General features: G+C 39.9%; 1 protein-coding gene across 5 annotated transcripts in view; it reads left to right on the forward strand.

The window, feature by feature from the left end:
* col12a1b (collagen, type XII, alpha 1b) overlaps positions 1 to 27,629 on the forward strand; it is a 153,979-nt gene that overhangs the window by 91,019 nt on the left and 35,331 nt on the right. For all 5 annotated transcript variants that reach the window (XM_051960986.1, XM_051960984.1, XM_051960981.1 and 2 more), the window contains 16 exons: positions 2,789 to 2,931; positions 6,053 to 6,182; positions 6,816 to 6,958; positions 8,368 to 8,497; positions 10,421 to 10,540; positions 11,608 to 11,754; positions 13,378 to 13,494; positions 16,935 to 17,087; positions 17,974 to 18,048; positions 19,471 to 19,610; positions 21,802 to 21,925; positions 22,006 to 22,149; positions 22,505 to 22,669; positions 22,794 to 22,832; positions 22,935 to 23,073; positions 25,673 to 25,815. In XM_051960986.1, coding sequence (XP_051816946.1) covers positions 2,789 to 2,931; positions 6,053 to 6,182; positions 6,816 to 6,958; positions 8,368 to 8,497; positions 10,421 to 10,540; positions 11,608 to 11,754; positions 13,378 to 13,494; positions 16,935 to 17,087; positions 17,974 to 18,048; positions 19,471 to 19,610; positions 21,802 to 21,925; positions 22,006 to 22,149; positions 22,505 to 22,669; positions 22,794 to 22,832; positions 22,935 to 23,073; positions 25,673 to 25,815 — 2,052 coding nt within the window. The remainder of the gene's footprint in view (positions 1 to 2,788; positions 2,932 to 6,052; positions 6,183 to 6,815; positions 6,959 to 8,367; positions 8,498 to 10,420; positions 10,541 to 11,607; positions 11,755 to 13,377; positions 13,495 to 16,934; positions 17,088 to 17,973; positions 18,049 to 19,470; positions 19,611 to 21,801; positions 21,926 to 22,005; positions 22,150 to 22,504; positions 22,670 to 22,793; positions 22,833 to 22,934; positions 23,074 to 25,672; positions 25,816 to 27,629) is intronic.

Genomic DNA, 27,629 nt, shown 5'->3' on the forward strand with positions numbered 1-27,629 from the left:
TGGCAGCCAGCTTCTCAGTTCTTTGATCACTTGTATACTCTGTGGCAGCAAAACACAAACCACTAGAAACTCCTGTAAGATAAACACTAAAAGACACCCAAGGAAAGGGCTTTAAATAAGGATCAACATTAAATTCCTACTGAAACTCTTTTCAGACCAGAGAACATTTTGCACGATGACACGGCAGTCTGAATTCTTTGTAGCTGTTCTGAAAAGAGTGAAAAGTAATATTAACAGCAAACAGGAATAACATCACATTTTTCAAAAGTCTCTTGAGAACATTCATGGTGAGCAACAATTATTGTGGAGCAAATGAAAAAGCCAGGCTATAAAAACCAATAACACAGCACTGTCCTAATCAAACTGGGTAGTGTAATAGACGAGAACTCCATTTTTTCCCCATTTTTTAGGACCTTTTGATTCTTGTTCATGTTAGAACCTACAACACCCCCTGTCCTTTAACCCTTAAATCAGAAAATGAAACCACCACCCCCAAAAAAAAACCGTTGTTCATGGGGAGAAGCACCAACGTCAAGTGTTAAACATCTGTTCTTTTGCTGTCAGTGTCAGTAGTTTAAAAATGACAGCCATGCACCGAAATGTGACCTGAGCAGCAAGTCAAAAATGAAGGTCTGCAGTATGAATGGAGACTGGACATACAAGAAACAGTCTGCTGAGCTCCCTTTGAGCAAGACTTTTATCCATCACCTGCAGCAGTGGACAAAGGTCAAAGGTCGTGGTGTTAATGAGCAGTTGCCAGTGAAGCTGAAAAGAACACTGAACCTTCATAACTTTGCTGAGATCAATAAAATTTAATATCCAGATATTATTGTTATGGCTCCAAAGTGACGCAACAGAGAAGATTATTTAGTGCATTTGTTGTCCTGATGTGAACCTGAAACTAAAGTCGCTCTTCATTTTTAGCTTCTTGTTTGTCAGTTTGACATTAGAGGCATCTTTATAGAGAAACAGTATCTCCCAGGTGAACACTAAACCTCTGTGGAAAAACTACTGTTATCTGTAGAATTTGCCAAAACCCTTAAATCACAAAAAGCACTGCAACCTCCTCTGAGGGAGCTGATGGCATGAAAGAGAAGTTGAAGAGTTCTTTCAGAGTAATTTATAGCACCGAATAAAATAAAGATAATGTGGAACTTTAAAGCTATTGTTGGTATTTGAAGAGTTTGGATGAAGAAACATTCTCACAGATTGGATTCCCTCGTGTTTTGGAGAACTGTCGACTCGCTGGTTGCTCTGTGTCTCTGTGGTTTGATGTCCCGTTGTGCGCATTGGTTTTGCTTTAACCCAGACGGCATGCCATGCTCAGTCAGCAGAAGTGCATCCTGGGGTTTTCGCTGTAATTGGAAAGCTGTGATGCCACTGGCGTGAGGCACAAAAACTATTCCACAGACGAATCCAGCGGGCAAATTTAAACTGAACATTTTATGTCCTGTCCGCATAGTTTAGAGGATAGCATAATTGTTGCCATCATAACTTTAAAGAGCTTCACGGAGACACTACCAAACCCAAACTATGTTTTTAAGCAGCGTCGTTTTTGGGTAGATTTCCAGTTAATTCATCACCAGAGACAATTACGGCTCATACTAATATAATCATACTCTTTTGTTTGCTCAACTGGAAATGTGAGACAGCTATTTGACACTGAGTTCTAAGTGCAGCAAACATAAAGTCATTCATGAACAAAGAGGAAAACGGATACCAATTTCCAACGGCTGAGTTATTGCTTTAATTATTTACATCTCATGCATTTGGTTTATGCAGAATGACAGTGAAGCTACTTAACCAACTTTATCATGTATCTGCTGCGGCGAGAAGTGAACCAGTAGCGGTTTGTCTGTTGGCACATTAGGCCACCTCTCCATCACAGCAGCAGTGACCTACTGGTCCTGAGTGAGTCAGTCTGTCAATGAATATGAGCCTGTGTGTGACGTTAATCAAATTTTATTACCAGTAAGTCAGTCCAGTTGTACTGTTTTGGTCCCAAGAGGAATTTGTCACATTTTGTCTGAACAAAAACAGCATTTCAGTCCAAAGTGAGAAAAAAATTACACTTTGAGATTATATAATTTCTCTGAAGGACAGAGAGTAAATTTCTCCCTGGAAGACAGAACTTAATGTGGTTATACAACAATAGAGAAAATATTTTGCTCTGGAGGTTTTTTCCTTATCGAGCAAGAGGCTCCTTTTGTGTCTGCCTACTGCATCTAGTTTCCTTTTTATGAGGTAAAGGTCCAGATACCAGGGGAATATGCACATCTGGTTTGGTTTAAAAGGGAAATTAAGGGCTTTTGCATAAACTGAAAACTGTGCTACTTCTGTCTCCACATTCTCCGCATACATTGTAAAATCACTTACCTGCAGGAGGCTTTTGCTGTACTCAGCGTTCAAGTTCAACTTTAAGAGATTATGTCGCATTGGAACAGCTGTTCCAACACAAATTAGCATATGTTTTAATTTGCAGTGACAACAGAATCAAAAATATATTTACATTCGCTTTGTTTTGAGCTGATTAGCTCTGTAGCTTTTTAAAAATGCCCACACAAAACTATTCATCCAGCCCTTGGCTTGACATTTGCTCCTGTTCTTGTAGCGCATTTCAGGAATTTAATCTCTTGTGTTTGTACATCCATCAGCAATAGCTGCCAGTTTTTAAAGAGGGTAGTACTTAAAGGGAGCCTTTAGTGTTGATGTTTTGTTGCTAAGTTGAGAAAGTTAACACTCCCTCCTTCCTCACTTCACTTTCCCTTAACTTCTCTCGCCTTCACAGTCCCACGAATGCCACCCAAGAACATCCAGGTGTACAACCCCACCCCCAACAGCCTGAACACACGCTGGGAACCTGCTTCAGGCCAGGTTCAGCAGTACCGGGTGGCTTATGCCCCCCTGAGCGGTGTCAGGCCCACTGAGTCGGTGAGTAGCTCTCTTCAGGCTATTAAAACACGAACTGTCATTAACGGCAGAATTTGCCTTAAGGGCAAGAGAATGTGGTTTCACTGGAGATCACTGTGTGTTCATAGGAGATAAGGATTAGAGCCAAGAATGTCAAGACAAGAAATGACAAACGCTTGTGATTCAAATTTAAAGAGTTATAAAAATCTGCCAGTGATTTCAGGGAATTATTTTATTCTATAGTGCAAATCAACTTGTTGCAAAGTTGCCACTTGTTAGATGGGATGTGCCTCCAGGAAATTCTTAAGGTAATTGACTTTGTTTTTTGACCTGGAATTTGTTGTTCTTCACTTGATCCTTGATTTGAGACATTTTTGTAGCGACTGGGTCGATGTCTTCAGATGATGTTTAGGTATTGGTGTAGGTGTCGTGCACCTTACCTTGGTTTGGACTTGGGTTCTTCACTTAAGACTTTTGGTTTTTGGGCTCTTGTTGCTTTTGACTTTGGACTTGTAGTTCTTGACTTGGCTTTGAGACTTGGAACAATTGATCTTGAATTTGGACCCTACGTTGGTTTTGACTTGAGAATTTAAGGTTTTGACTTGCTTCTTTTTGGTCTTGACTTGAGACCAATAGGCATCTTCACTTGGGACTTTTAGGCCTTCATTTGAAACTTTTTAGTCGTTGTTTGAGATTGTTAGATCTTGACTTTGAATGTTTAGGTCTTTATTTGAGATTTCTAGGTCTTGACTTGGAATGTTTAGGTCTTTATTTGGGATTTTTAGGCCTTGACTTGACACTTTTAGGTCTTGAAAGAAAAAGTTTTGGCCTTGACTTGTTCTTGACTTGAGACTTGTTGGACTTTGTGTTTCTGTCCTGGAGCCTTGTTGACTAAGACGTAGTTGTGCAATCCATTGTCTTTGTATCTCCACATCTGGTGTTTGTTTTAACACTGCACGTACAGCTGTATATTAAATGTGGACTGCATTACTAAAGTTTTCGCACCACATTAAACAACTTTGGTGGTTTAAATAATTTTTATCCATCTTCCCCTGCACATCTGATTAAACCATTGAAATCAAAGTGGGGTGAATTCTTTCATCAGGTTGGTCTATTTCATGAAAACAACAGGTGGTCCCTTTTGGTCGACTATTTGTTTCGCCACGTGTTTGTGTTGATGTTGCACAGATGTTTGCGCAGCAGTAATTATAGTCATGCTCTCTAATATGGAAACCATGACTTGTCAGCTTTTTGTATGTCTCCATCACCACTGATTTCATGCACCAGTGCAAATATCTGATCTCAGGGAGTGAAAAAGGGGCTTTACTTCCCCACAAAGAGTTTGAACTCTGTGACTGATTTGGAAATACTGCACGCCGGACACATCTGTGACTGACATCAGTGAAAAGCTCCTATGTTTGACGTTTCTGGGGCCATAAGGTTGTAATCTAATGAGGCTGTTTTGATGATTGGGATGCTTTGATGATCCTCTAAAGCTTTCTGTGATGTATATTTTATTATCCCCTGCAGTCGTCCTTTCCTGTGTCTATTTTTTTATTTTTGTTGTATTTTAGTTTAATGAACTTTGATTTTATGTAAGTCGAAGAGGAAGATTCACCATCTCTTGATTATTCTCGGCAAATTTTACATCACTGATTTGAGTATTTTAACCCAAAAATGTACTCCTTTTATTGATACTTGTCAGAGGCAGAAAGATTCTTGCTGAGTAAATTTTCTCGTTGGTTAAACCTAATAGTTGAATGTGAAGATAAAAAAATCAGCCCTTTAGAGTAAAAAATATAAAATAATGAAATAATAAACCTATGCGGCCAAAAATACGTGGACACCTGAATGTTACACGCAGATGTCATTGTTTAAGTTCAGATCCTACAGCCATGGTCATGAATCTGCTGCTAGCGTTGCAGGGATTTTGCTCACATTCATTTGTAAAAACATTTGTAAGGATCAGCACTGATGTTGGGTGATGCCGTAAGATTGTAATTCATCCCAAAAGCGTTGCAAAAGGCCAGTCTCTCACACCAAAATTTGAATCAAATGTGCTATCTTGAGAGGGACAAACACAAATTGTTGACATAAAGTTAGAAGTGTGCCACTGTCTAAATCAAAATGCTGGAGCTTTAAGAACTTGGGAAACACTGTCCACTTACTTTTGGTCAGTTGTTAAAACTTACTGCTCTGTTGTTTTTTTCAAACTAGCTTGCATTACTCCTTTCCAAATTCTGAATGAAGCATCAAAGCTCAAGACTTCTCTTTAACATAATAACAAAACCTCACTAAAACCTTAATATCCAGAACAACTACATTATTTGGCTTGATCACTGAAGATTATCTCAACCAGTGCGGTTCATCTCAACCCTTGAGACAGCGCTGCTTTCAGGAAATTACTATGTGACTAAACCTCCAGTCTAACGTAATTCAGTGTTTTAAAAGGACAGTGTCCAATCCACTGGCTTTATTGTTGAATTTACTGGTGGGATTTATCCCAGGCCAGTAGGCGTATTTCTGTTTCCAGTTGTGGGATCTCAGCCACTACATCATCACTAAGGAACCTATTTCAAGGTCCAACATGCCAAACCTTTGGGTCCAAACGTCTTTGAGGTAGTTGCTTTATCCAGAACAAAAGCCTTAGATGAGGGTGAACTTGAGGTAAATCAGCAGATATATTTCTTATGACATAATGGTACTAATTTGTATGGCCCACAAACTGGCTAAAATGCTGAGCATTGATGCAGTAATAATCCCAATGACAAGAGACAGTCTACTCTCACTGCTTGTCATTAGGAAGCCTGTTGAGCTAATTGTCTAAACCTGCTGTGAGCTGCTGTTGGACGTTGCTCTCTTTGGTCCCTTTTTAGCAGAAACTGTTTATCCATCAGTCCACTTACGGAATAAATGATTTGTTTGGCTTATAACCTCTTTGTTAGTGTTTGAGGAGAACTTTGGCAGCAGGGTGCCTGGGAGATAACTGGAAGGGAGATGAGCAGTGAGGTCATTATATACATTTATCCTGCCAGTTCTTTGTGTAATGCATGACGAGGCAAAGCCTTCTCACTGTGGCTGCTGGATTGATTATTAAAAATGACAATGTATTTTTGGACCCTTGTTTTGCTTTTCCACAAAGGTCCTGGTTCCAGGGAATACTAACAACGCCTTCTTGGACAACCTGATCCCAGATACTCCGTACTCTATCAGTGTCACTGCTCTGTACGCTGACGGCGAAGGATCCCAAGTGAAGGGCAATGGCAAGACATGTAAGTAAAACAACATTTTCTCATGCAGACAGAGTATAGAATTAACAGAATGAGTCAGGGTCTCCGTGGTTTACATCTACGATGAGTCACAGGCAATGGTGCATAACAGTTGGAAGTATATCTTAACATGCAAGTTGGTCAGATGTGCTGCATTTAACAAATGATGGTGTCCATGAGGTATCTAAAAACAGACACACAGTAAACAAACAGGACCCAGAATATAAAACACTCAATAGTTTTCATTATTTAATATCCTGTAATATCAAGTATTAGTGTAAAGGATAAAATTCACTTTTTCATGTTAACATGTTCATTTTGTACCGCTTTGCAAGCTTCAAACATCCACATGACATCTTCCTCATTGAGGCACACATACTGTAACATCCAGTTAAGAAAAATATTTTGTTTCTCCTGTCCAATTTTTACAGACTGTACTGAAATATGTGTTAACATAATTACATAATGTCAACTGGACATTTATTACAGGGGAATTATTTAAGTTAAACATAAGTTAATTGAAAACATTTTAGAGAAGTTTTGTAATAGCTTCAGGGGTGGCCGATTGAAATTGCTACAACTTTCAGATGTGTGCTTTGCCTCTGGGGCCAATCTGTGGTTTTGTTTTGGTTGCAGTGCCCCGTGCTGGTCCCAGGAACATGCGAGTGTATGATGCCACCACCAGCACCCTGACCATCGGCTGGGACCACGCCGAGGGACCCGTGAGGCAGTACAGGATCCTTTACGCTCCCATGACTGGAGACCCCATCACAGAGTTTGTAAGTGCATCTTGAGGCTCTTTTACACTGATGACAATGGTCTGTTGAATAAGATAATTACACCTGATAGCACTGACACACAGTTTTTTTGCAAAGTTCAACCACTGCGTTCCACAGACACACTTTTAAAGAATACTGATATTTCTAAACAGGTATTTGTGATGGTAAATGTGCATGCAGGAGGCAAAACACAAGTCTTCGTTGTTCCGGTATCTCTGATTTGTTTGGAGAGCAACTGGTTAAGTGTTTGACTTTGAGGGACTGGCTGATCTTTGTATTTTCATCGTCTGACTCGACAAAGGATGTGTTTGTGAAGAAGAGCTGCTCTTATCTTTACATAAAATAAAAGCCACACATTAAAAAAGACAATCACATACACCTGTGTCTAGTGTTAAACAACCTAAACGGAGACATTTTTGTGAAGTCGTATCAAAGGAAATGCATCAAGAACCACATATTTCAAGCTTATTCCATACGGTAATGAGAGATTGATTTCAGGTAATGATGTGTTAGGTTTTGGATAAACATTTTTATTGAACTCTCATTGTTCCCCATTTGCTGTGATGTTCTCCTCAAACTATGTGATGAAGTCACATCTTAGGATTCCCTTGCCTCGTTCAGGTTATAAATTTCCGATTAGTGAGACTAATTACAGGCTCAGTGAAATAAACAGCGTAATTTGGGGCATAATAATGTTATTAATAGTTGCGAATAATGAGTTGGACCCTTGATGAAGGGTGGATATTGCCCAGCTGTGGTTCCCCTCTGCTTGTTAGTGAAGCACCTGTTCCATATGAGTCGACTAACTGCAGCAGAGGAGCTTGATGAGCTAATTTCTGCAGACGGAGACTCTAAGGAAAACTTATAACAATTGGATGTGCATACAATTTAGCATTTGTAACTCGTGTAAAAGCTTTGTGTTGCTACACAGCTCCTATACTCCATACGAAAAGCAATTTTCTGCCACAGGACAAAGAATACAATGATGTTTATAACAGATCTTTCTGCTAAAGTTGTCCTGCTTCCAAGTCTGTGTCATGACCTGAGCTTGTAGACCGGAGCAAATAAAAGGAGAGACACCAAAAATGCACTTGAATCCACTGCTAAGAAATGTGGTTAGATTCAATCTGTGACAGTCATTGTCCTCATACCCTCGATTCTGACCTGGAAAAACGCTCTCAAAAACACATTTAGCATGCAATAGTCAATGAAGACGTAACAGCATTGTGGGAAAACAAAGAATGTCCCAGTCACTCTAAGTGTCAATTACATGAACCTTCAAGCAAAACACAAAACAAGGGAAAGGCCACTGTGTGAAGGATTCTCTGGATGTAAACGCACTCATTTTTGTTTAGATCTTTTTCTTCTATTGCTGAAAATCCCTGACTTTGTGGTGTTGGGCTCCTCAGACTGTGGGTCCAGGAAACAGAAACAATGCCAGGCTGCAAAATCTGCTCCCAGACACCCCGTACAACATCACAGTGGAGGCCATCTACGCCGAGGGGCCTGGAGGGTCGCTTAACGGAAACGGACGCACACGTAAGGCAAACAAGCACTGGCAAACATGCAAGATTTTTGGCACAGACGCTCTCAACGTGTTTCTTATAATTCTGCTGATTTGGTAAACAGCAGGCTTCTGTTAATCTTCAAAAAAAAACATCTTTGACATGTAGAGGTGACATTTTGAGAGTTAACAATTCAATAATGGCTCCATATTGTGCACTATAGTTCAGTAGTAAACAAGGTTTAAATAAGTAATTTACTAGAGAGAAACTATTAACTTACAAACCGAAAAAAATCCTTTGCTCTAGCTGATTATTTTAGGATAGCAAAGTTACATATTGATTGTCTGTGGCCCATTAATACTCTATTGTTTCCCAGCCCAGCTACTCAGCAGCTTAAACGGCCCTCATAGCATAATCCACTTCTCCACCATATAATCAGTGTATTACAAATAGTTGACAGGTTTTTATCAAAGAAACTAACATCACATCCAAACTAAAAACTACTGCTTTACTGAAGAGAATAGCAGCAAGAGAAAGCTTCCAAATCTCTGACAGCATCAGCGTCTTTCTGTGGTCATTCGGTGCGTTTCAGGCACCGAACCTGCAAACTCAATGTTACGTGTTGCTCTCACTGAGCCTCCCGCTGCTGCTGCAACAGTCGAGTTTAACGGGCCAACAGCTCGCAGCTCGGCTTGCCAGCAGCCCAAGAAAGTAGGAGACAGTGAAAATAAATAGAGTGGACTTGCGTTAGTCAACAGTGCCAACACATGTTAGCGTAAACAGTTGGGCCCACTGGGAGTCCACAGGAGCTGAACTGGGAGACCACTTGACTGGTGAACAGTGAGATTGGGTGTATAAACAATGGAAGGTCAGAGAAAAAGTGTGTGTGACTGCTGCTTTGAGGCGTCAGTCCAAGTCCAACTTACACCTCCCGGCGTGTTCTACAAGGCTGAGAAAAATCCCAAAACTAAACACTTTTATTATGAAGAACACATTTTATAAATGGGTATAAGGTCATTTTTATTGACTGGAAAAGTGGAAAAATCTTACATTTCAGTGAGAAAACGGACTAAACGGACCTACAACGATCAATTAAATTTAAAATGTGTCCTCCTGGTTGGCGGGTTGTCTTTTCTGGTTTGTGCTTTTCACTGCGGCAACAGCTTTAAAAACTAGTGATCTATTTGAATCAAAGCACAAAAATTAAGCATTTCGTGGTATTTTTAGTTCTGATGCATGGAAGCTGGTGTCTACAGTTTGTTTAGAAGTAAAGTGAGTTGCCTTATCACCTAAAACTAGACACTGTATCATAAAAATGCAGCTTTCAGAACTATGAGCAATTCATAAGCTACAAATAGGTTAAATTAGAAATAGTTTTGTAATTTTTATCTTAGCAGAATTACTACAAAGAATAACAGACTTTTTAGTTTTAGTAAGGCAACTGTGTATCCAGTGTCCTCCGTTTTGATGTAGATATTTGAATGATGAGTAATTTATTTTCATAAACTCAATGTTCTAGGTGACTTCTTTACTTTAACGCAATATATGGACACCAGAAATTATTCAGCATTAGATTGAGATATGTGAAATCTGATAAAATATTTGGAGCCTTTCTATAAAAATCTGTGATATTTGACAACATTAGTGATAGCAATGACTGTTTTTTTTTTTTTTTTTTTACCAAATTCATAGATTACACAGAACTCTTGTATAAAAAAAATCAATTGATGCTGTAAGGAAAAAATATGTAATGTGTCATAAATTTTGAATTTATTATTCAACTGACTCCAACTGCAATCCTTCACATATCACGATTGAGTGCCAGATTTCCCAATTCTTTGTCTTTAGCTGTGAAATAAATGTGAATTCATTGCTGAGTACTTGGTTTAGTACAACAAAGACAGACTAGAATATCTGCAGATGAAATGGACATAAACGCGTCTCCTCTCTGTCACAGTCGGCATGTCGAGCCCCAGAAACCTACGTGTCTCCGATGAGTGGTACACCAGATTCAGGGTGGCCTGGGAGCCAGTACTTGCTCCCGTCCAGGGATACAGGCTGATCTACTCCCCTGCAGGTGAGCTGGTGTCGCATCAACACACACACAGTTAACGAATGCTCTTCTCTCCTTGGATGTTGGCTGCCAATGTTGATGGGCTGTGAGCAGTTAAAGCAAAGACTCATTTCTTTCGTCCTTGTCAGATTATTTTATTTGGATCCTTTTTTGTATCCAGCAGAGGTCAAACTGAACAAAACAAACTCGGCTGTTTTCCCCCATGAAAGACAATCAGGATTAAAGAAAAAAACAGAAACATGTTTGGCTTTTTTTGTATCCTATTAATCATCATGCAATAGCTCTGATTTATCTTGTAACTCCCAATTCTCTTGCCTCATTTCCTAAAAGTAATTAAGTGAGGAGGCAAAACAAGCAAACAAAAGAGAGCTTCAAAACAGGAATCACGTTTTTTACATCCTTACATTCATTAATTCTAAAGTAAATTAATGAATGAGTCTTTTTTTTCCTATATGAATGTAAATATAAAAATGAACTGGAAACGCAATGTCGAAGCTGTAACTGTGGGCCTTGAAAAGTCTTTAGCCATACAAGGTTTTTGTATGTGATTTTAGCAAAACCTTGCTGGATTATACTTGAACCTTGAACTAATTATCTATTTTTTTACTGGGTAATCCATCCATTGATCCTCTTACATCACATAAGGAAACAATGGGGAAGTAGCGTGACAAAAGTGTTCTAAATGTTAGTATTGTCTGTACTAGGCCTCATCAATATCTGTCACACTGTGGTCAGCATGATGATGGACACAGCATTAAATTACACACAAAGTGGTATCAAAGAGTCTTGGTAAGCCCTGAAGAGAATCTGGCCAGCATCTGTAGTCGTCCAGAGAGGCTACTTGTAACACATATTGTCAAGAGTTTGTGCTTGAATGAGTCCATGTTGATCTTGGCTTCCGCTGCAAATTTCCATCTGCAAACTGGTAACCAGATAGTCGAGATCTCTCTGCAAACATTCTTTGATGTCCGTCTGCTGCCAGTTCTCTTTAGTTCCGCAATGACAACAACCTCAGTAATTACACATGACTCAGTCCTGCTCTTCTTACTTCTGTGCTGTTGTCCTTTCAGGGACAAACCAGCCCATTGATTTCTTCGTGGGCGACGTGACTTCATACACTCTGCACAACCTGCAGCCTGGAACCACCTACGATGTGAAAGTGCTGGCTCAGTACACCACCGGCATCAGTGCTCCACTCGCCGGACAGGGAACAACACGTATGTACAGTAACACCTTTTACAAATCTTAACACATTTTCTCATCTGTGGCAGATAGTTTTACTTCACTGCTGGTGACGCCATCCTAATATCTTGCATTAGTTTTTGGAAGAGCTGACCTGAAACTTAAGATCCTGGACTTAAGTTGGATTGAAGGTTGAAGCTTGACTTTGGATGTGCAAGTTAAAACCTTCAAGCGTCAGTTTTGATTTGGCAAAAATTTGTCCTGTGTGCAGTTAAATCATGCTGTATCAGGTTTGTAAAACTCGATTTGGAATTTCCCGATCTAAGCTTGTAAATACATGACTCTAGACTTGTCTCAATTGACTTAAGATCTTTTTTATTTCCCCTAAATGGCACATCCACAACACTGGTTTATGGTCCACTGAAACATGATTACAGCCGACTTCCCTTTTGTTGCAGTAGCAGCTGTAAGTAGAGTAAATAGCACTGATAGACAATCAATGTCACCTGAGACTTTTTCAGTCCTTGTGGTTTAACAGATTTTGTATGTCTCACATCATCCTGACAAAAAGTCTAGCTTTTTTTTTTTAAAACCTTCTTTCCCATCATGTGACAACATTCACATGTGTGAGTAACACTGGTCAATAGTAGCACAGATCTGTAAGCATAGCAAAGTAAAAGACAAACTAAACGATGGACAGCCCATATTGCCCCCATACCGGACCCACACTCAAGACAGTCTGTTTTTTCTTTTGCATGTGTCAAATAAGCATTTCTTCAATTTCTCTCTATTTTAGTGTCTTTTATTGATAACTTGACTGTCGGGGTGGATGGGAATGGGGCAGCAGTGGGGATTGTTTGTACTGTTTTATTGCTTTTTTATTTTCTGTAAAGCACTTTGTGTTGCATTTTTGCTTGTATGAAAAGTGCTGTATAAAAAAAAATCTGATTGATTGATTAATTGGGGGCGGCTGTGGCTCAGGTGGTAGAGCGGGTCGTCCAATGATCGAAGGATCGGCGGTTCGATTCCCCCTCTCCCCTAGTCATGTGCTGTTGTGTCCTTGGGCAAGACACTTAACCCGCCTTGCCTCCAGTGCTGCTCTCACACTGGTGTATGAATGCGTGTGAATGTTGGTGGTGGTCGGAGGGGCTGTAGGCGGGGATTGGCAGCCACGCTTCCGTCAGTCTGCCCCAGGGCAGCTGTGGCTACAAATGTAGCTTACCACCACCAGAGTGAGAATGTGTGAGTGAATGAATAATGGATCCATTGTGAAGTGCTCTGAGTGGCCAAAAAAGCGCTGTATAAATCTAATCCGTTATTATTATTAATTAATATATACACAGCAACTGTTTTCATGTGTTTTGGCCAAGTCATAAACAGAATTTATGACTTTATAATCACTTGATCTTATCAGACTAAAATACTGTGTAGTCGAAACCTGGCAAATGGAAGAGGGAAAATTTTTTGCTTGTACCTACGTTTCCCAGAATGTCGACTGGGAGGCACTGGCATTCCAAACGCATGTGTCACGCAAAGCTAACGTTGACGTAAACCAGAATAAAGTCTTTTCAATAAACATATAATGTAACATTTGAACAAACATGATTTTGCATTTGTATGTAATGAAAATTATTTGATGACGTGTTTGACTTGCACAGTTTACCTGAACGTCACCAACATCGAGACCTACAACGTTGACCATGACAAGTTCTGCATCAAATGGACTGCTCACAGAGCTGCCACATCATACCGCATTAAACTCAACCCAGCGGATCGTAAGTCTCATCAGTTTTCATTATTTTACACTGTTTTTTTTTTTTTTTACAGTTTTTTCACAGTTTTTTAAGTGAAGTATCACTTAACACTTCATAAGCTCTTTTCTTATGCTCATGTTATTAATTGGTTAAATTTGGAGCTACAATATGGTAGCGCTGAAATGAGTACTGCATTCAAATGATCATCACATGACAATTTGCTTTCTGGGCAGAACGACACCTTCTTCCTTGCTATACAGACATAAATGAAACCGCTGCATTGAACAGTAAACGATAAATTGCACATCCAAATTTCTGCAGGTTTCTACAGCAGGGCACACATGACTAGTTGATAAGTCATGTAAAGTAAATGTAGCTTGCACATTGATGAAAAATAAAATGGCAAAAACGGACCACCACAATTTTCAGTCAATAAACAACAATCAACAACAATAAATGCCTTTTTGTCTCCCACTAGCAGGCTAAAACTGAAACGTATTCAGTTTATGCTGATTTAGAACTGAGTAAAGAAACTCAGATTGGAGAAGCTGGAAGGCAAAGTTTGATATTTTTCTGTTTTGATTTATGGATTTAAACATAGTTCTTTAACCTGGAATAGATTAGAGGAAAGAAAACTGAACCACGAGTCGATTTGTGGTCAGAAATTCTTGATCAGAAATTTCAGTAATCCAACTCCGACCTGCTGCAGATTCATGAGTACACCTGAGCACAGACGGCCGTGTGCTCCATTTCAGATACATTCTGATCTGGGGTGACTTGTTCAAAGCGATGCATGCAGTAATGTGTGAAATAAGACTCCCAGCAGATGTTTGAAGGCATATCTCCAGATGAGGTCATCTCTGTGTCCGTTGATGCTCCAGATACTTCACGGCGTTTAGCAGACTGCGTCGGCTCGTATTGTGTCTCAACTTTTTTTCGATTTTCCTCGCGGAGCCTGTTTATGTTCAGCCCTCCTCCGCGTGACTATTACTCAAAGCAAGATGCAGGTTTTGGCCAGGACTTAAAGCATTCGACCACCAAGCTTTAATTGTGTCTGTTTGCAAAGAATACATCCTTTTCGATTACTTCAGGGTCTTTGATTCCCATCTGGTTCATATTCCCACATGGACACGGGTTAGTGGTAAAAGAGCAGGGAAAAACAGACAGGGTGCATCAATATTTAAGTATCTATATGGTAGTCATTAGCCATTTGGGCTGCTATGACGGGCTGCCAGAACAAATGTGGGTCTAGCGTGAGACAGACGGGGGGTTAACCACTGCCAGAGGATCTCTCTGCTGGAGGATCCGTCCCAGTGTGATGCAGCAGACGCTCGAGTCAACAAATCGTCAGCTGTTTGTTCTCAAGTGGAAATGCACACAGCGGTTAGAGATGGTGGTGAGATGAGCAAGTGGAACAAAAGTGAGCATGAGTCTTCTGCATCGAGAGTTCCTCCATGTTTTAAAAGCCATGGAACCACTGGTGAGAAGAACAACATGTGGCTGCCAGTTTTTTAGGACACACAAATCCAGCTGAAATGCTTCAGGGATTATATTTTGTCAACAGCACTCCCTGTGCAAGTCTGTGTGTATCTTCCATCTTGATATATGAGGGCCACTGTTCTGGAGTCGATCTTACAGAGAGGCATGTGTGTTTTCCCTCCACAATTTAAACGACGTGAGTTTGATGATAAGCTGTTGATATTACAGACCTCAGTCTGAAACTATGGCATCACCAGAGCTGCACAGAAAGATGAAATCCCTCTTAAGTCATTCAGGCCGAACCACGACACATTTGTTTGCGCTTACTGGAGCACTCAGTGTAAATAGGAAACCGTATTATCAATATATCACTGCCCGGCTGCACAGTGATGTAAACATTTCAGTAGAAGGCTCAGTGTGCATTTGTGTGTCAGAGACGCTGACAAGAATTTATGCAAGGCTTACTAATTTTTTCTTTTTCTCCTTTAGGAACAAAACAGGAAAAAAAAACTCAGAGAACTATGAACTGTAAAGCCCAGAGGTGCACAAGTGCAGTTTCCTTGTGTGCCAGAGGCTTTGACCTGACACAAGCTGTACTAACATTTTCACAAGACACACAAATAGTTTTGTCATGACTTTGTTCGTAAAACCCTTTTCAAATCAAAAATTATAAAAGTGTGTCCTAATAAGGCTGTCAAAATACACTTAACAAGAAAGACTAAGAGTAAAAGCCTTTAAATGTGTTTTTATTTACGTTCAGCTTCTGATTTTGTCTTACATACAGACATTTTCTGCCAGCGTTGGAACAGTTTTGGCTGTTCCATGACAGATTTCTGTATTTCGTTGCTTTTCTCTGAGCTCATGTCACTTGTTTGAAGTCGACTGAGTGACATGTGAACTAAAAGTTGAAAGTTTTTCACTTACTCGTCTATTAAGTCCGATCAAACACTGATCACAGTTCTGATAAGGAAAGTAGTCAAAGCTTTGAGTATCATGACTTTTTAAACATCACCACCAGATGTGTATTAAGACATAAAAGATACTCTCCTTGGAAGAATTCTTTGTGCCAATTAGCTCAATTACCTGCCAAGGTTTTTATGTTCTTTCCTTCTTTGAAAAATCCAAAATCTGTTTATGTGCACTGATTTATGCATTGGAAGTTTCAAGGTTCTGCAAGTGAAGTGTTGCACTATGACTGACTTTTTGTGCATCATTCTGCACAGAGAAGCTCCTACAGAAAACACCTTTTCGAGTGTTGATGGACTTTAATGCTACAGAAAACAAACTGAAGCTCTGACACCAAGCCATCCCATTACTAACACGAATCCACACAGCCAGTCAAAAATGGAGAACAGCAACCAAAAAATGCTGAAACTAGTATTTTTTTTATTTATTTTTTGTAATTTGCGAAACTAAAATGTAGGCTGAAGTTGCCAGCGTCAGAAGCCAGCGGGCCTTGGTGTTAGTTATAAAAGCCAGAAATGTAAGCACCTGGGGAAGTAATCTTTGAGTCATTAGTGATAATAATTAATGCTATCATACCCCAGGAGATGCATATAATGACTAAATATCTTAGTTTTCACCCCGCATATTAATCTTGCATGATGATTCAGGGCTTAAAAACTATATAAAACTCGCTGGGTGTGTTTTACAAGGGTACGAATTCTCAGCCATCTAGAACGAACTCAGTGACTACACTTACAGAACATGAGTCAGTGTTTCCCTGTGAATGTGATCAACCCCAACCTGATTAGAAGGCGTAAGGATTTATGAAATTGTACTGTTACTTTAGTATTCGAACAGATCAGCAGAGTAATGTCACTGGTTCAAAGATAGCTACAGGGAAGCACTTGCAAACATCTTTGACTGAACTGAAGTCGTACATACTCAAAGCATGTGACATTGAATTTTAAAATGAAAGGCTCAATCAGGCCATGACTGAGCTGTTGATATGTGGTGTTTTAATTCTGATTCCTCTGCAGCTTCCAGCAAAGGCCAGCATGAAATCACCATCCCTGCTGGCCTGCCTCAGTACTGCTTTGACGGACTCTCCCCCGATGCTCTCTACACCGCCACCGTCTTTGTTCAGACCCCAAATCTGGAAGGTCCAGGAGTCAGCACCAGTGAGAGAACCTGTAAGTGTTGCGTCTGTAAAATGTGAACAGACTGGATGTTTATCTGCTCGAGTGGTGTTTCAGTTTGTCAAGAAAATTCACGTGAATTCTTCCTCGGAGAAAACCAAACTTAATTCAGTTTGTGGGAGTGACAATGTGTGATGGTTCATTTAGAATTAAACCAATGGCTCTCATGGAAGTGTTAAAGATTAATTGCAATTCATAATGTTAAATGCGACCTGGTATTGTTGCTCGAGTTGTGATAAAACATTAAGTTGTCGACCTGATGGCGATACTAAGCATGAGACTTACTCAAGCATTCATTACGAAGGTAGAAATTTAATCACACACACTGTACACACTGACTGACATTGCTCCTTATATTACAAAACACATTACAGGTTGATGACTAGCTGGTCTAATAATGCAGCTCCCACATGTGTCAGTTAGTAAATGAAATATTTGACAGGAAAATCGTTTTATGTCCATTTGGCAACAACGATAAGTGACGTTTGTTCTTGTTGTTAAAGCTGGATCAAAATGAAATGAAACCTGTTTCAGACCTAAATGAAAAAAAAAACGGTTGGATATTGAAGAGTAGAGGATCTGCTCTCCATGCGTTCTCACCACAAAACAGCAGCGCCTGCGTCACCGATGGAGAAAACAGGCATAAAATCACCTTTCGCCAGAAATTTCTAAAAGAGAACATGATGTAGTAACAAGCTGCATCACTCCAACACACCAGTCAGAGTGAGAACTGTGGTGTCTGAGAAATGAAGCATGATTTAAACACCGAGTTACATCATCTCACGGGACTGATCCAAAACAATGACTTCATCGTGCGACGTGTTTAGAGTTATTCTGTATTTATTACAAATATGTTGATGGCTGTTTTTGTTTCCTACAGTGGTGAAACCAACTCCAGTTCCAACACTGCCACCAACCCCAACACCGCCACCCACCATCCCCCCTGCATGGGCAGGTAAGCCTCCTATAGGCCCTGTGGCTGTTTGCATAGAGGTCAATCAGTTTTGAACAATAGTCAGTTCTCCTTAAAGCTTAATCATGTCATGCATTCCACAAGCATCTTTATTATACATGTTGAAAGTATCCTCACTATGTAACAACACTCAGTCACTCTGCGCTCTGATAATAAAACAAAGAAAGCTGTTATCTGAGGCATCTAGATCAGACACACGAACACCTCTAACTGGGTCCTTTTGACACAACAGCTTAATACTTTAAGTAATAACACTTGTTTTAGATATGAAACTTTTAACAGAATACTGTCTTCCCTGAGCTTGTCGACTACAATATAAACTAGTTAGGCTACATTGTGTCTCACTGACTCTGCTGGTTCAGCTAGTCGTGCATACTGCCGACCCCCTCGTAGCTTTGGAGGCTGAATGAACACTTTGGAATCTGTCTCCAAGAATAATTTTCTCCCTTTCTATCATTAAGAAAATATGAACAATTCAAACAATCCAAAGTAAATGGAGGACAAAATAAGGTTTCAGCTGAATAAGTCTCCTGTCAGCTTTTCATTTTGTGTGCTTCACTCTTGAGATATCCAATATAAATGTAAATTAAACCGCGATACATTACTTATTGCAAATAGTCAGCTGGTTTTCAACTTTAATGAAAGCATGGAAGTGAATTGAGTGTTAAAACACCCCCCAGGCACATTTAGAAATGCCAGCCCATATTTCCCCCAAAGAACTCTCTGAGGAGAACATGGACTGTCCCAGCACTGAATGGATCTTTTCATTCAAACTCTGCTCTGATTGGAAACTCCTCGATGGCTTGAACGTTGACTCTTTCTGGATCTGATCTGTGCCAGCAGCGAATTAATAGCGGCCACATGTGCTGCTGGCCCTGCAGAGCGCACGAAGCAGAACACACGCGTTAAGAACCAGCAGCTTAGGTGCTGAAAAAGGAAGACGGAGCAGTCCAAAGAATTCTGTTTGTGTTGTTGGGTATTGTGTAAAACCTGTTTATAAATCTGTGACCAGGAGGAAAAGATGGAGGATTGCAAAGTGAGCTGCATCACATAAGGCAAAGATTATTTGAAGCTTTTTGCTGAATTCGTTTTCATCTGAGAGGAACCCATTAACGAGAGCTAAACCCTTCTGGTGACCAAATGTTCCTTGTTTTGTTTTGCCAGTATTTTTTTTCCTCTATCAGTGCAACCCATAATTACTATACATGGCCCCATCACGTCATTTTTCTCAGTCGTTTTGTTTTGTTGCACACTTTACGCAGATTTTTTCTTTACGCGCTCCAGCTTGCAAGCAATAACCGTGCCGTGTGTTGATGCCATTTTCTCTGCTGGTGTTTGTGATGCTGCCCTGAGGTCTGGCCGCTGGACTTTAAAGCTCCTAATTGACTTGTTTTCCTGCCTCAGTTTGCAAAGGTGCCAAAGCAGATGTGGTGTTCCTCATCGACGGCTCGTGGAGTATCGGCGAGGAGAGCTTCACCAAAGTCGTGCATTTCGTTTCCGGCATGATCGGTGCTTTTGACGTCGTTGGACCCTCTGGGATGCAGGTTCGTGCTGAAAGACGAGGACAGTTGTGTGCCCTGATAGCACGCTGGGACTAACTTTTATTATTTGCACAAGGAGCACATCGTGGTAAAACACGTTACTATTACAGCTTAATCAAAACGTGATGGAGGAGGGTTATTAAACATCCTCCCTGAATAAACAAATGAACTCAAATGTATTCAGTGACACCAGACAACAAGACAAATCAAACAAGGAGAACAAAAACAGGTAAAAGAAGAACAGAAGAAGAAATGCAATAAATGGAAAAATAAAATAAAAGCTTTTTTGGCAAAGTCAAGGAAAAGGTTTCCAACTGAGTCTTGCAGCCGTGTAAAGATGATTAAATAGTGGCTTTTAAACTGTTCCAGAGCGAGTGAGCTCTATATTTAAAGGTATATTGACATTGACAAGTGCGATAGTGACCTGTAAGAAATATGAATCAAATTCTGAGAATTGATCGCAGAGGTTTTTGAAAACGTCTGATGGACTATCAAACATGATAAAAAAATAATGCTACTTTCAGTCGGATTCAAGCATTACTCATACTGAAGTTATTCAAACTGCTCTACATTATAAGAACCTTTCCTGATTTAAAATCATCTTGTGAAGGTGGGATAGATTAGCAGTAACCCAAACAGCCCTATAATTTAATATAGGAATATAAAAGAAAAATTAAACTGAAATCTCAAACTACATACCAACCAGTGGATCAGCTTTCATCAGTGTTCCAACTGTTGTGTGAAAAATGGATAAACTCCAAACACTTTTACACTCTGCTTAAAACATGTAAAAAATACACACTAGTGTAGTAAATCTATACTAGTATATTCTAATTTCCTTGCTTCTCTTCTTAATATATTTGAGTCGTGGAGCCAAGCATCTGTTTCAATGAAAAATAAATCTATTAGGTTTATATTATTAGCTTGTTTGACATCCCCTCAGGCAGTTTGGGCAGTTTTTCCAGAATCCTCAAAGAGTGTTTGCTCCATCTGGATCAAAAAAAATATCATTTTCTGCACAATAAAGAGATTTTTATCCCATTCATTTAACCCAAGTTATGACCTTGTTTCTAATCCAAAGAAGATGGTAAAGACACGTCTCTCTGCTCTCCCTGCCTTTGAAATGTAGAGTACAATGCTTTACTAGTATGCAGTATATTTACAGTATTTAAATCAGGGATCGGCAATTTCTTTTAATTATGGTACTCTTTGTCAGAATTCTTTTGTGAATCATTAAAATGAATTTATGAAACTGTATTATCAAATGTATTGTCTGTGTTGGGCTGAGAATGGGGAGATACTGTGATCAAATGTCCGTTTATAGTACTTCAGTAGAACAACAATATAATGCCAAATATATGTCTAAGTTGTTGTGTAACCAAGAAAGTGAAACTCTTTGGGGCACATATTTTTGCTTAGAGGGCCTGATTTGGTACACCAGCCATTATTTGCTCACATCGGATCTGTAATGTCGTTTTTGATTTTTAAAATGTTTTAACACATTAAATGAAGCATGGTGTAATGCACAGAAAAGGAGAGAAATGAACTCCTGATAAACAAAGTTAATTTAGTTTCATGATAATAAATATTAAACTTTCTTATATCATAATATCTTTAAACATTTGAATATATAGTCACTCAGCAGTTCTTGGTTGGATTCCATTGTTTGTTTTGTTGGTACTTAGCAGTTTTGTCACTACATCTGAACAATAAATCGATTTCATAACACAACTGTGATTTTAAACACTGCAATTACCAAATCGCAAGGGCTGCAATGTAGGAAATATGTTATGCCTCATGTCTGATGCGGTGGTTTTACGATTTCATGCCGTGGTAATGCTGCATCTGTTACACAGTAAACATTTAACTGAAGCTTGACTGTTAAAAAAAAATCCATTGCAAATCAAATGCAGTCTGTCAGAACAATAGCGATCACATATCCCCGAATCTTTCAGCCCTATTACTGCTGTGTAGTTCTTCGTTGTTTATCCATATTGTAATCATATTCCTCCTACTTCTCTTTGCTCTCCATGTGTGAAACTTGTAGCATTCCTGTGTTTGATTTAAGAAAAATTTCTCCTCTATTGTTTTATCACTCTGATAAAGTAATCTGTTGATTGTTTTCCTTATTCAAGTTAAATTTAGTCATATTCTGTGCTGTGATGAAGCATCGTTGTTATGAATTTCCTTGCAGGTGTCGTTCGTGCAGTACAGTGACGACGCAAAGACCGAGTTCAAGCTGAACGCTTACCAAGACAAAGGTGTCGCCATGGCCTCGCTTTATCACATCCGCTACAGAGGAGGAAACACCAAGACAGGTTCGGTCTTATGCTGCATGACACAGGAACAGTCAGCCGTCCACCAGCCGTTGTTCTCACAGTTTTCTTTTGTTTAACAGGAGTGGCGCTGAAGCACACAAATGAGAAGGCCTTTTCTATTGAAAACGGGATGAGGAGGAACGTCCCCAAGGTGGTTGTAGCGATCACTGACGGACGCTCTCAGGACGAGGTGAAGAAGAATGCCGCCAAACTGCAGCATGCAGGTAACGGACGACCAGAGCGATCCATCACCAGAACATCCCACATCTCAGTAGCTTCACATTTTAAGCTGCTGATGTGCAGAATATTTTCAACCAGGAGTTTTTCCCATTTTCTGGATGACTGATTTTAAAGCAGCTGTTTGGCAGTAAAATGCTAAAAACAAACTATTTACAGAGTAAAAACAAACAGCCTGTACCAGACTGAAAAATTGAACTATCCTGTATGAAATTACATCTGATTTATATTGATGTTTTTGGATTGTTTCACTTACTAAGAATCGAGCGCTGCTGGAGTCACATATCATACTGATGAACTGTTTCCTACCAATCAATCTGTTCTCATTCGCCTTTTCCTCAGGTTACAGCGTTTTTGCCATCGGTGTTGCTGATGTGGATTTCGTCGAGCTGCAGGAGATCGGCAGCAAACCCAGCGATAGACACGTCTTCGTCGTGGACGACTTCGACGCTTTCGACACCATCAAAGAAAACCTGATTACCTTCATCTGTGAAACCGCAACTTCTTGTTAGTTTGTGCATCATCTGCTGAAAGAGAAATCGGACAAAAGAAAATCCAGAGAAGTTTCAGTTTTGTTCAGATGATGAATTTGTGAGGACGTGTCATAACGTTCCTTCTTTCTCCTCCACAGCGTGTCCCTTGATTTTCCTGAACGGGTTTACTTCACCTGGTAAATGCAGATTATCTTTGGAAAAATATGCATGATTTACCACTTACCAATATTCACTGCTGCCATGAATTCCTCCATTAAAGAACTGATTTTTTGTTTCAGGCTTCAGGATGCTCGAGGCTTTCAACCTGACAGAGAAAACCTACAGTTACACCAAAGGCGTCTCCATGGAGCCCGGCTCCTTCAACAGCTACACCGCATACAGGCTTCACAAGAACGCCTACCTGACTCAGCCCACTACGTGAGTCTATGACAGCAGTGTAGTTTAGTCTTTGTGAAACAAGCATGTGTGTCTTTATTCTTTGCGTTCACACTCTTCCCGATTAGCATTTGCTATTGCAGTTGCATGATAAGCACATGTAATTTTACGTGGAAGCAACTCTAAAGCCCTAAGTTGCCTCTCATAGAAATGCACTGCAGCAGAGAGAGCAAGAAAACTTCACTTTATTTTACTTGGAAATTAGACTCAACTCACAGTGTCAGCAAATAGTGGCTCAAACCTGAATGGCACACCGAGAAATGTGGTTCAGACCACCAGGATATGTGGTAACAGTTCATTATTTTACCAACATATCATTCATGCCTGTAAGGTCGCCATGTTGAGCAGCTACAGAAAGACAAGGTTCCTTTACACTTTCAGATTAGCTTCTGCTCCTCTGGCTTTCTCATCTTACAGCATAGTTTCATTTTGTTTTCTTTTATCTGAGCTTTAATAAGACTCTCAGCTTTTCTACTTGTATACCGTATTTAATAGTAAACTTTGTCTTCCTCCAAACATAATGCAAGACATACTTTGTTTGAATTTACCAATTATATTTCTGTTGGGCCTTCAGCTTTTCTTACTAGACTAAACAGATGGCCTATTGGAGGTGGATATTAGCTATTGAGTTAATGCCTTTCAGCAAATAGGAAATGCTTCAGTCTTGTAATTTTGTTTTTTGAACTTCTCGTCTACACCAGAAGTCATGTTGTGTCTGTCCGTGCGCAGTAACATCTGTTTCTTTTGATCCTTTTGTGCCTGTGTTTGATCAAACATGTGGCCACTTCTCTAATATAATGCACAGCTGAGGGACTGACAGAGCAGGAAGACGATTAGAAACTCTGTCTGATGAGCAGCATCCTCTATTTAGCTGCAGGACTCGGTTTGTTTCTCCTGCACAGTGCTGGGATCAGCTGGTTGTTACCGGTATTTTAGTGATGCTTAGTGGTCAGAATGTGTTTGTGTTTATAGAAGTCAAAACAGAGCAAAGGTTGTCTGAATGTTTGTTCAGAATGCATGTAAACACGAATTTCTTCTGAACTACCAAGTTGTTCTCCTTAGTATCATGAAACATTCTGCCCAGCAGCATTAGGACCGCTTCAGCTCATTCTCTGCATAAACTGGGTCAGTGGATTTACAACACTCGGTGAGGTCAGACTCAGCTGCAGGTCATGACACAGTTCGCCCCGCCTGTAAAACGACTTCTCAGTTAATTCTGAAAGCTGTTTCACACAACGAGCGTCCGTCAGGCCACCGTGCAGACGCAGCCACAAACTAGAGTGTTAACGCTGGCCACCGCCCAGCCAGCCTCCCGTATCTAAAATATCACATGCAACACCAGAGCGGTGGAAAACAGCAGTCTGACTGTTTACCGAGACTTTCCAAAGTCTGTAGTGACATCAGGGGGACAAATGGGAAACATCCTACGATACAAAAAAAATTAGCCAATGGAGAAGAAAGTATGAAAATCACCTCGAACAAGAGCAGCAACTAAAGTACAATTAGTAATATACGTGAATCATTTTAGGTTTTTAGGCACAAAGTTGACCCTGGAAACAGCATTTGAGGAAGTACTTGCAGATTTCAAATATTAAATAGACTCTAGTTTCTCTATAGAGTCTATTTAATAGCTGTTCTCAAACTGTCTTCATTCTAGTCTTCTTTGGGAGATGAAGAAAAGTTTTTTCAAGTCTGTTAACGATCAAGGTCAAAAGTTAAAAAGGGCTCTAAAAGGTGGAAGTTTGATCATCTGCTGTTAAAGATCACGTTATACGAATCAAAAGTTCCAGGACAGCTACAAAAATGGATCTCGTAAGTCACAGATTTTCAAAGCAAACCCAAAAATGTAATGGGACTGAGTTAAAATAGCTCAATGCACAATGACAGAAATGGAGTTCTGTACTCTCTGGGTGACAGATATAGGAGAATATGTTTGTAAATAGATATATTTAAAATAATAAAATGTTGTCTAAATCACTTTTTATCTGGCTTCTATTTCAACCCTGGTTCTAGAGAGCATTTACACTACTCGATTCAAATGTGTTTATTTTTCAGTAAAGGGAAGATTTGCAACTATAACACTGCTGAGCAATTCATAATTGAGTTTTTATTCCAGATGTTCTGCAGCTCTTTTCAGTGAGATAAGTAGTCAAACAATCCATTGAAATAAAGAGCTAAAAAAGGTAACCAAGTGTCACAATAGAGGACAACTCTCAGTCTGAAAATCCAAAAGTCATTCTGAGTATTATCATGAACAATAAAGCAATGATTTACTAACCGTTTACAATGGCTTATAAACCTTTGACATATGGCAATTTCTGTTTAATGGGTCACCTGTTGTCATTTCACCTGCTGTACAGGTGTTCTAAATAGTAAAGTCGCAACTCTTGTCACCCCCCTAAGAAGTTAGTATCACATCATATGTATCCTCTTTCCTTCCCTGAAACCTTATTGACCACAGTCTATAAATCTTAGCCGTTTTGACTTGATCCAAGACTTTCTGTTGGGCTGGATCAACACTAAGTCGCTTCATCTGAAAAATGAATGGATCTAACATGTTGTCTTTTTGCTCCCTGAACAGAGAGATCCACCCTGACGGTCTTCCCCATGCCTACACCATCATCATGATGTTCCGCCTCCTTCCCGACACGCCCACCCAGGCCTTCGACATCTGGCAGGTGTCAACCAAAGATCACAAGCCAGAGACCGGCGTCACTATTGACCGTAAATATCATCCTCTATTCTTACCCTCTGATTGTAAAAACAAGGTTACTGGCATGAAAAGGCAGCGTAGAAACGTGTTATGTGGAGCAGCTGCACTGTGTTGTGTAGTATCTGATTGCAAAGTGGGCTGAGTGGTGTGTAATGAGCCAGCTGTGCCCTCCAGCTCCTTCGGTCTCAGCTGATAACCCAGCCCTCCCCTTCACCACAGGAGTGTCATGTCATCGAGCTCAGCTGGCTCTCGTAAAGCCACAGTTTCAGTCTGTCAGCAGGGCTCTCCGCTGGGCTTCAGCAGAAATGCTCCAGTGACGAACACTTGTAGCCTTGAACAATAACTGTTGGATGACGTCAAGGCTCGGATCCTCCACAGAGAGAAGACAGCACCGCATGATTAAAGGCATGGGTTGACATCATCATCATGCTTTTTGGCAGAGAGTTATACAAGAAGACCGACAAAACGAAAGTTGTTTCTCGATGTTTCCAGTCTTGGTGCTAAGCTGAGCTAACCGTCACCAGTCGTTAGCTTTATGTTAAATTGTCAAAAGTGTGACGGGATCAGTCACGCCACACAGGTGACGTAGCTTACCTGAATGAAACTGTACTAACTTTGTGATCAACACACTGAGTATTCTAAAAACACTTTACAGCTTTTAGTGGAAAGTTTTCAGTGTCTAGCATTAAGACTCTGTTTTCATTAGCAGTAAATGAACACAGCTCTGTTATGGCTAAGAATGGACAGTAAACAGTGAAATAAGGCTGAGATCTGGGGGTAGAAACATGGAAAAACCACAAATATTCGGGGAGAAGCCACTAAATTACTAAAATCTGAACACAGAGAGACTTTAAGGAGATCCAGCACAGTGTAGGTGCTGATCTCATGCTATGAAGCTGCAATGGAAACAAATACAGCTGCGATTTTTGTAGAATGACAATACTACTGAGGGCCAAATCAAAAACCACGTAACTCTCTGCTAATGTCAAACTTTTGCTTTACGATGATAAGACATTTCTGAGACCAGTGGACTACACCCAACTCTTTCATCAAACTTTTCAAACATATAAAAAGACATTTAATTTAGTTTTAAAGGGGCATGTTTGAGAAAATAACTTAGACCCCTGAAGCCATACACACATATTTGTAAAATCAGAAACATCAGAGCATGCATCAGGCAATAAGAGTTTAATTAAAGTTGACTTCCACTATGGAAAGGGGTGGATCCATTGTGTTAACAGCTAGAATATGTTGCCTTGCTCTGCTTTAGTTTTTTACCAACATTGTTTTAATCTGTCGCTTGCAAGTTCTCCAACTGCAGTCACATAATCAATATATCGAACTGCAGTTTCATGTGTAGATTTGTACTTGTCACAGGGTCAGATAAGGTATTTGAACCCCAACTCATAAAAAATACGAGTATATAAGTCTACATTTGCTGCTCAAATCAGGTTTATTCGTAATCGGATCTATGCAAAATGAAAATACACTTTACTTGTCGGCACTTTGAAACACTTTCTACTTCTAATGTTCCCAAATCACTGTGAAGGAGATTGTGTGAAAAGAACTGCAGGATTACCGCTTTCTTGCGAGAGTTTAGCCCTTTATCACACTTTGCTTCAAGAAAGCAAACCGACTCTGACATCTTCAGTTATGAAGCGTCTGCATCAGCTATAATAAACTCTAAAAGGCCATAATGGTGAAGGGGTTGCTTGCTGTTCACACTTCTTTGATTGCTTTTTTTTATGAGCAAAACAATAAAAATTCAATGTTACATGATTGCATTTGAGTCCAAGAAAATAAAATCGCCTTAACAGGTTCAGCT

This window comes from Acanthochromis polyacanthus, chromosome 16, assembly GCF_021347895.1.
Source record: "Acanthochromis polyacanthus isolate Apoly-LR-REF ecotype Palm Island chromosome 16, KAUST_Apoly_ChrSc, whole genome shotgun sequence".
Taxonomy (NCBI): Eukaryota; Metazoa; Chordata; class Actinopteri; family Pomacentridae; genus Acanthochromis; species Acanthochromis polyacanthus.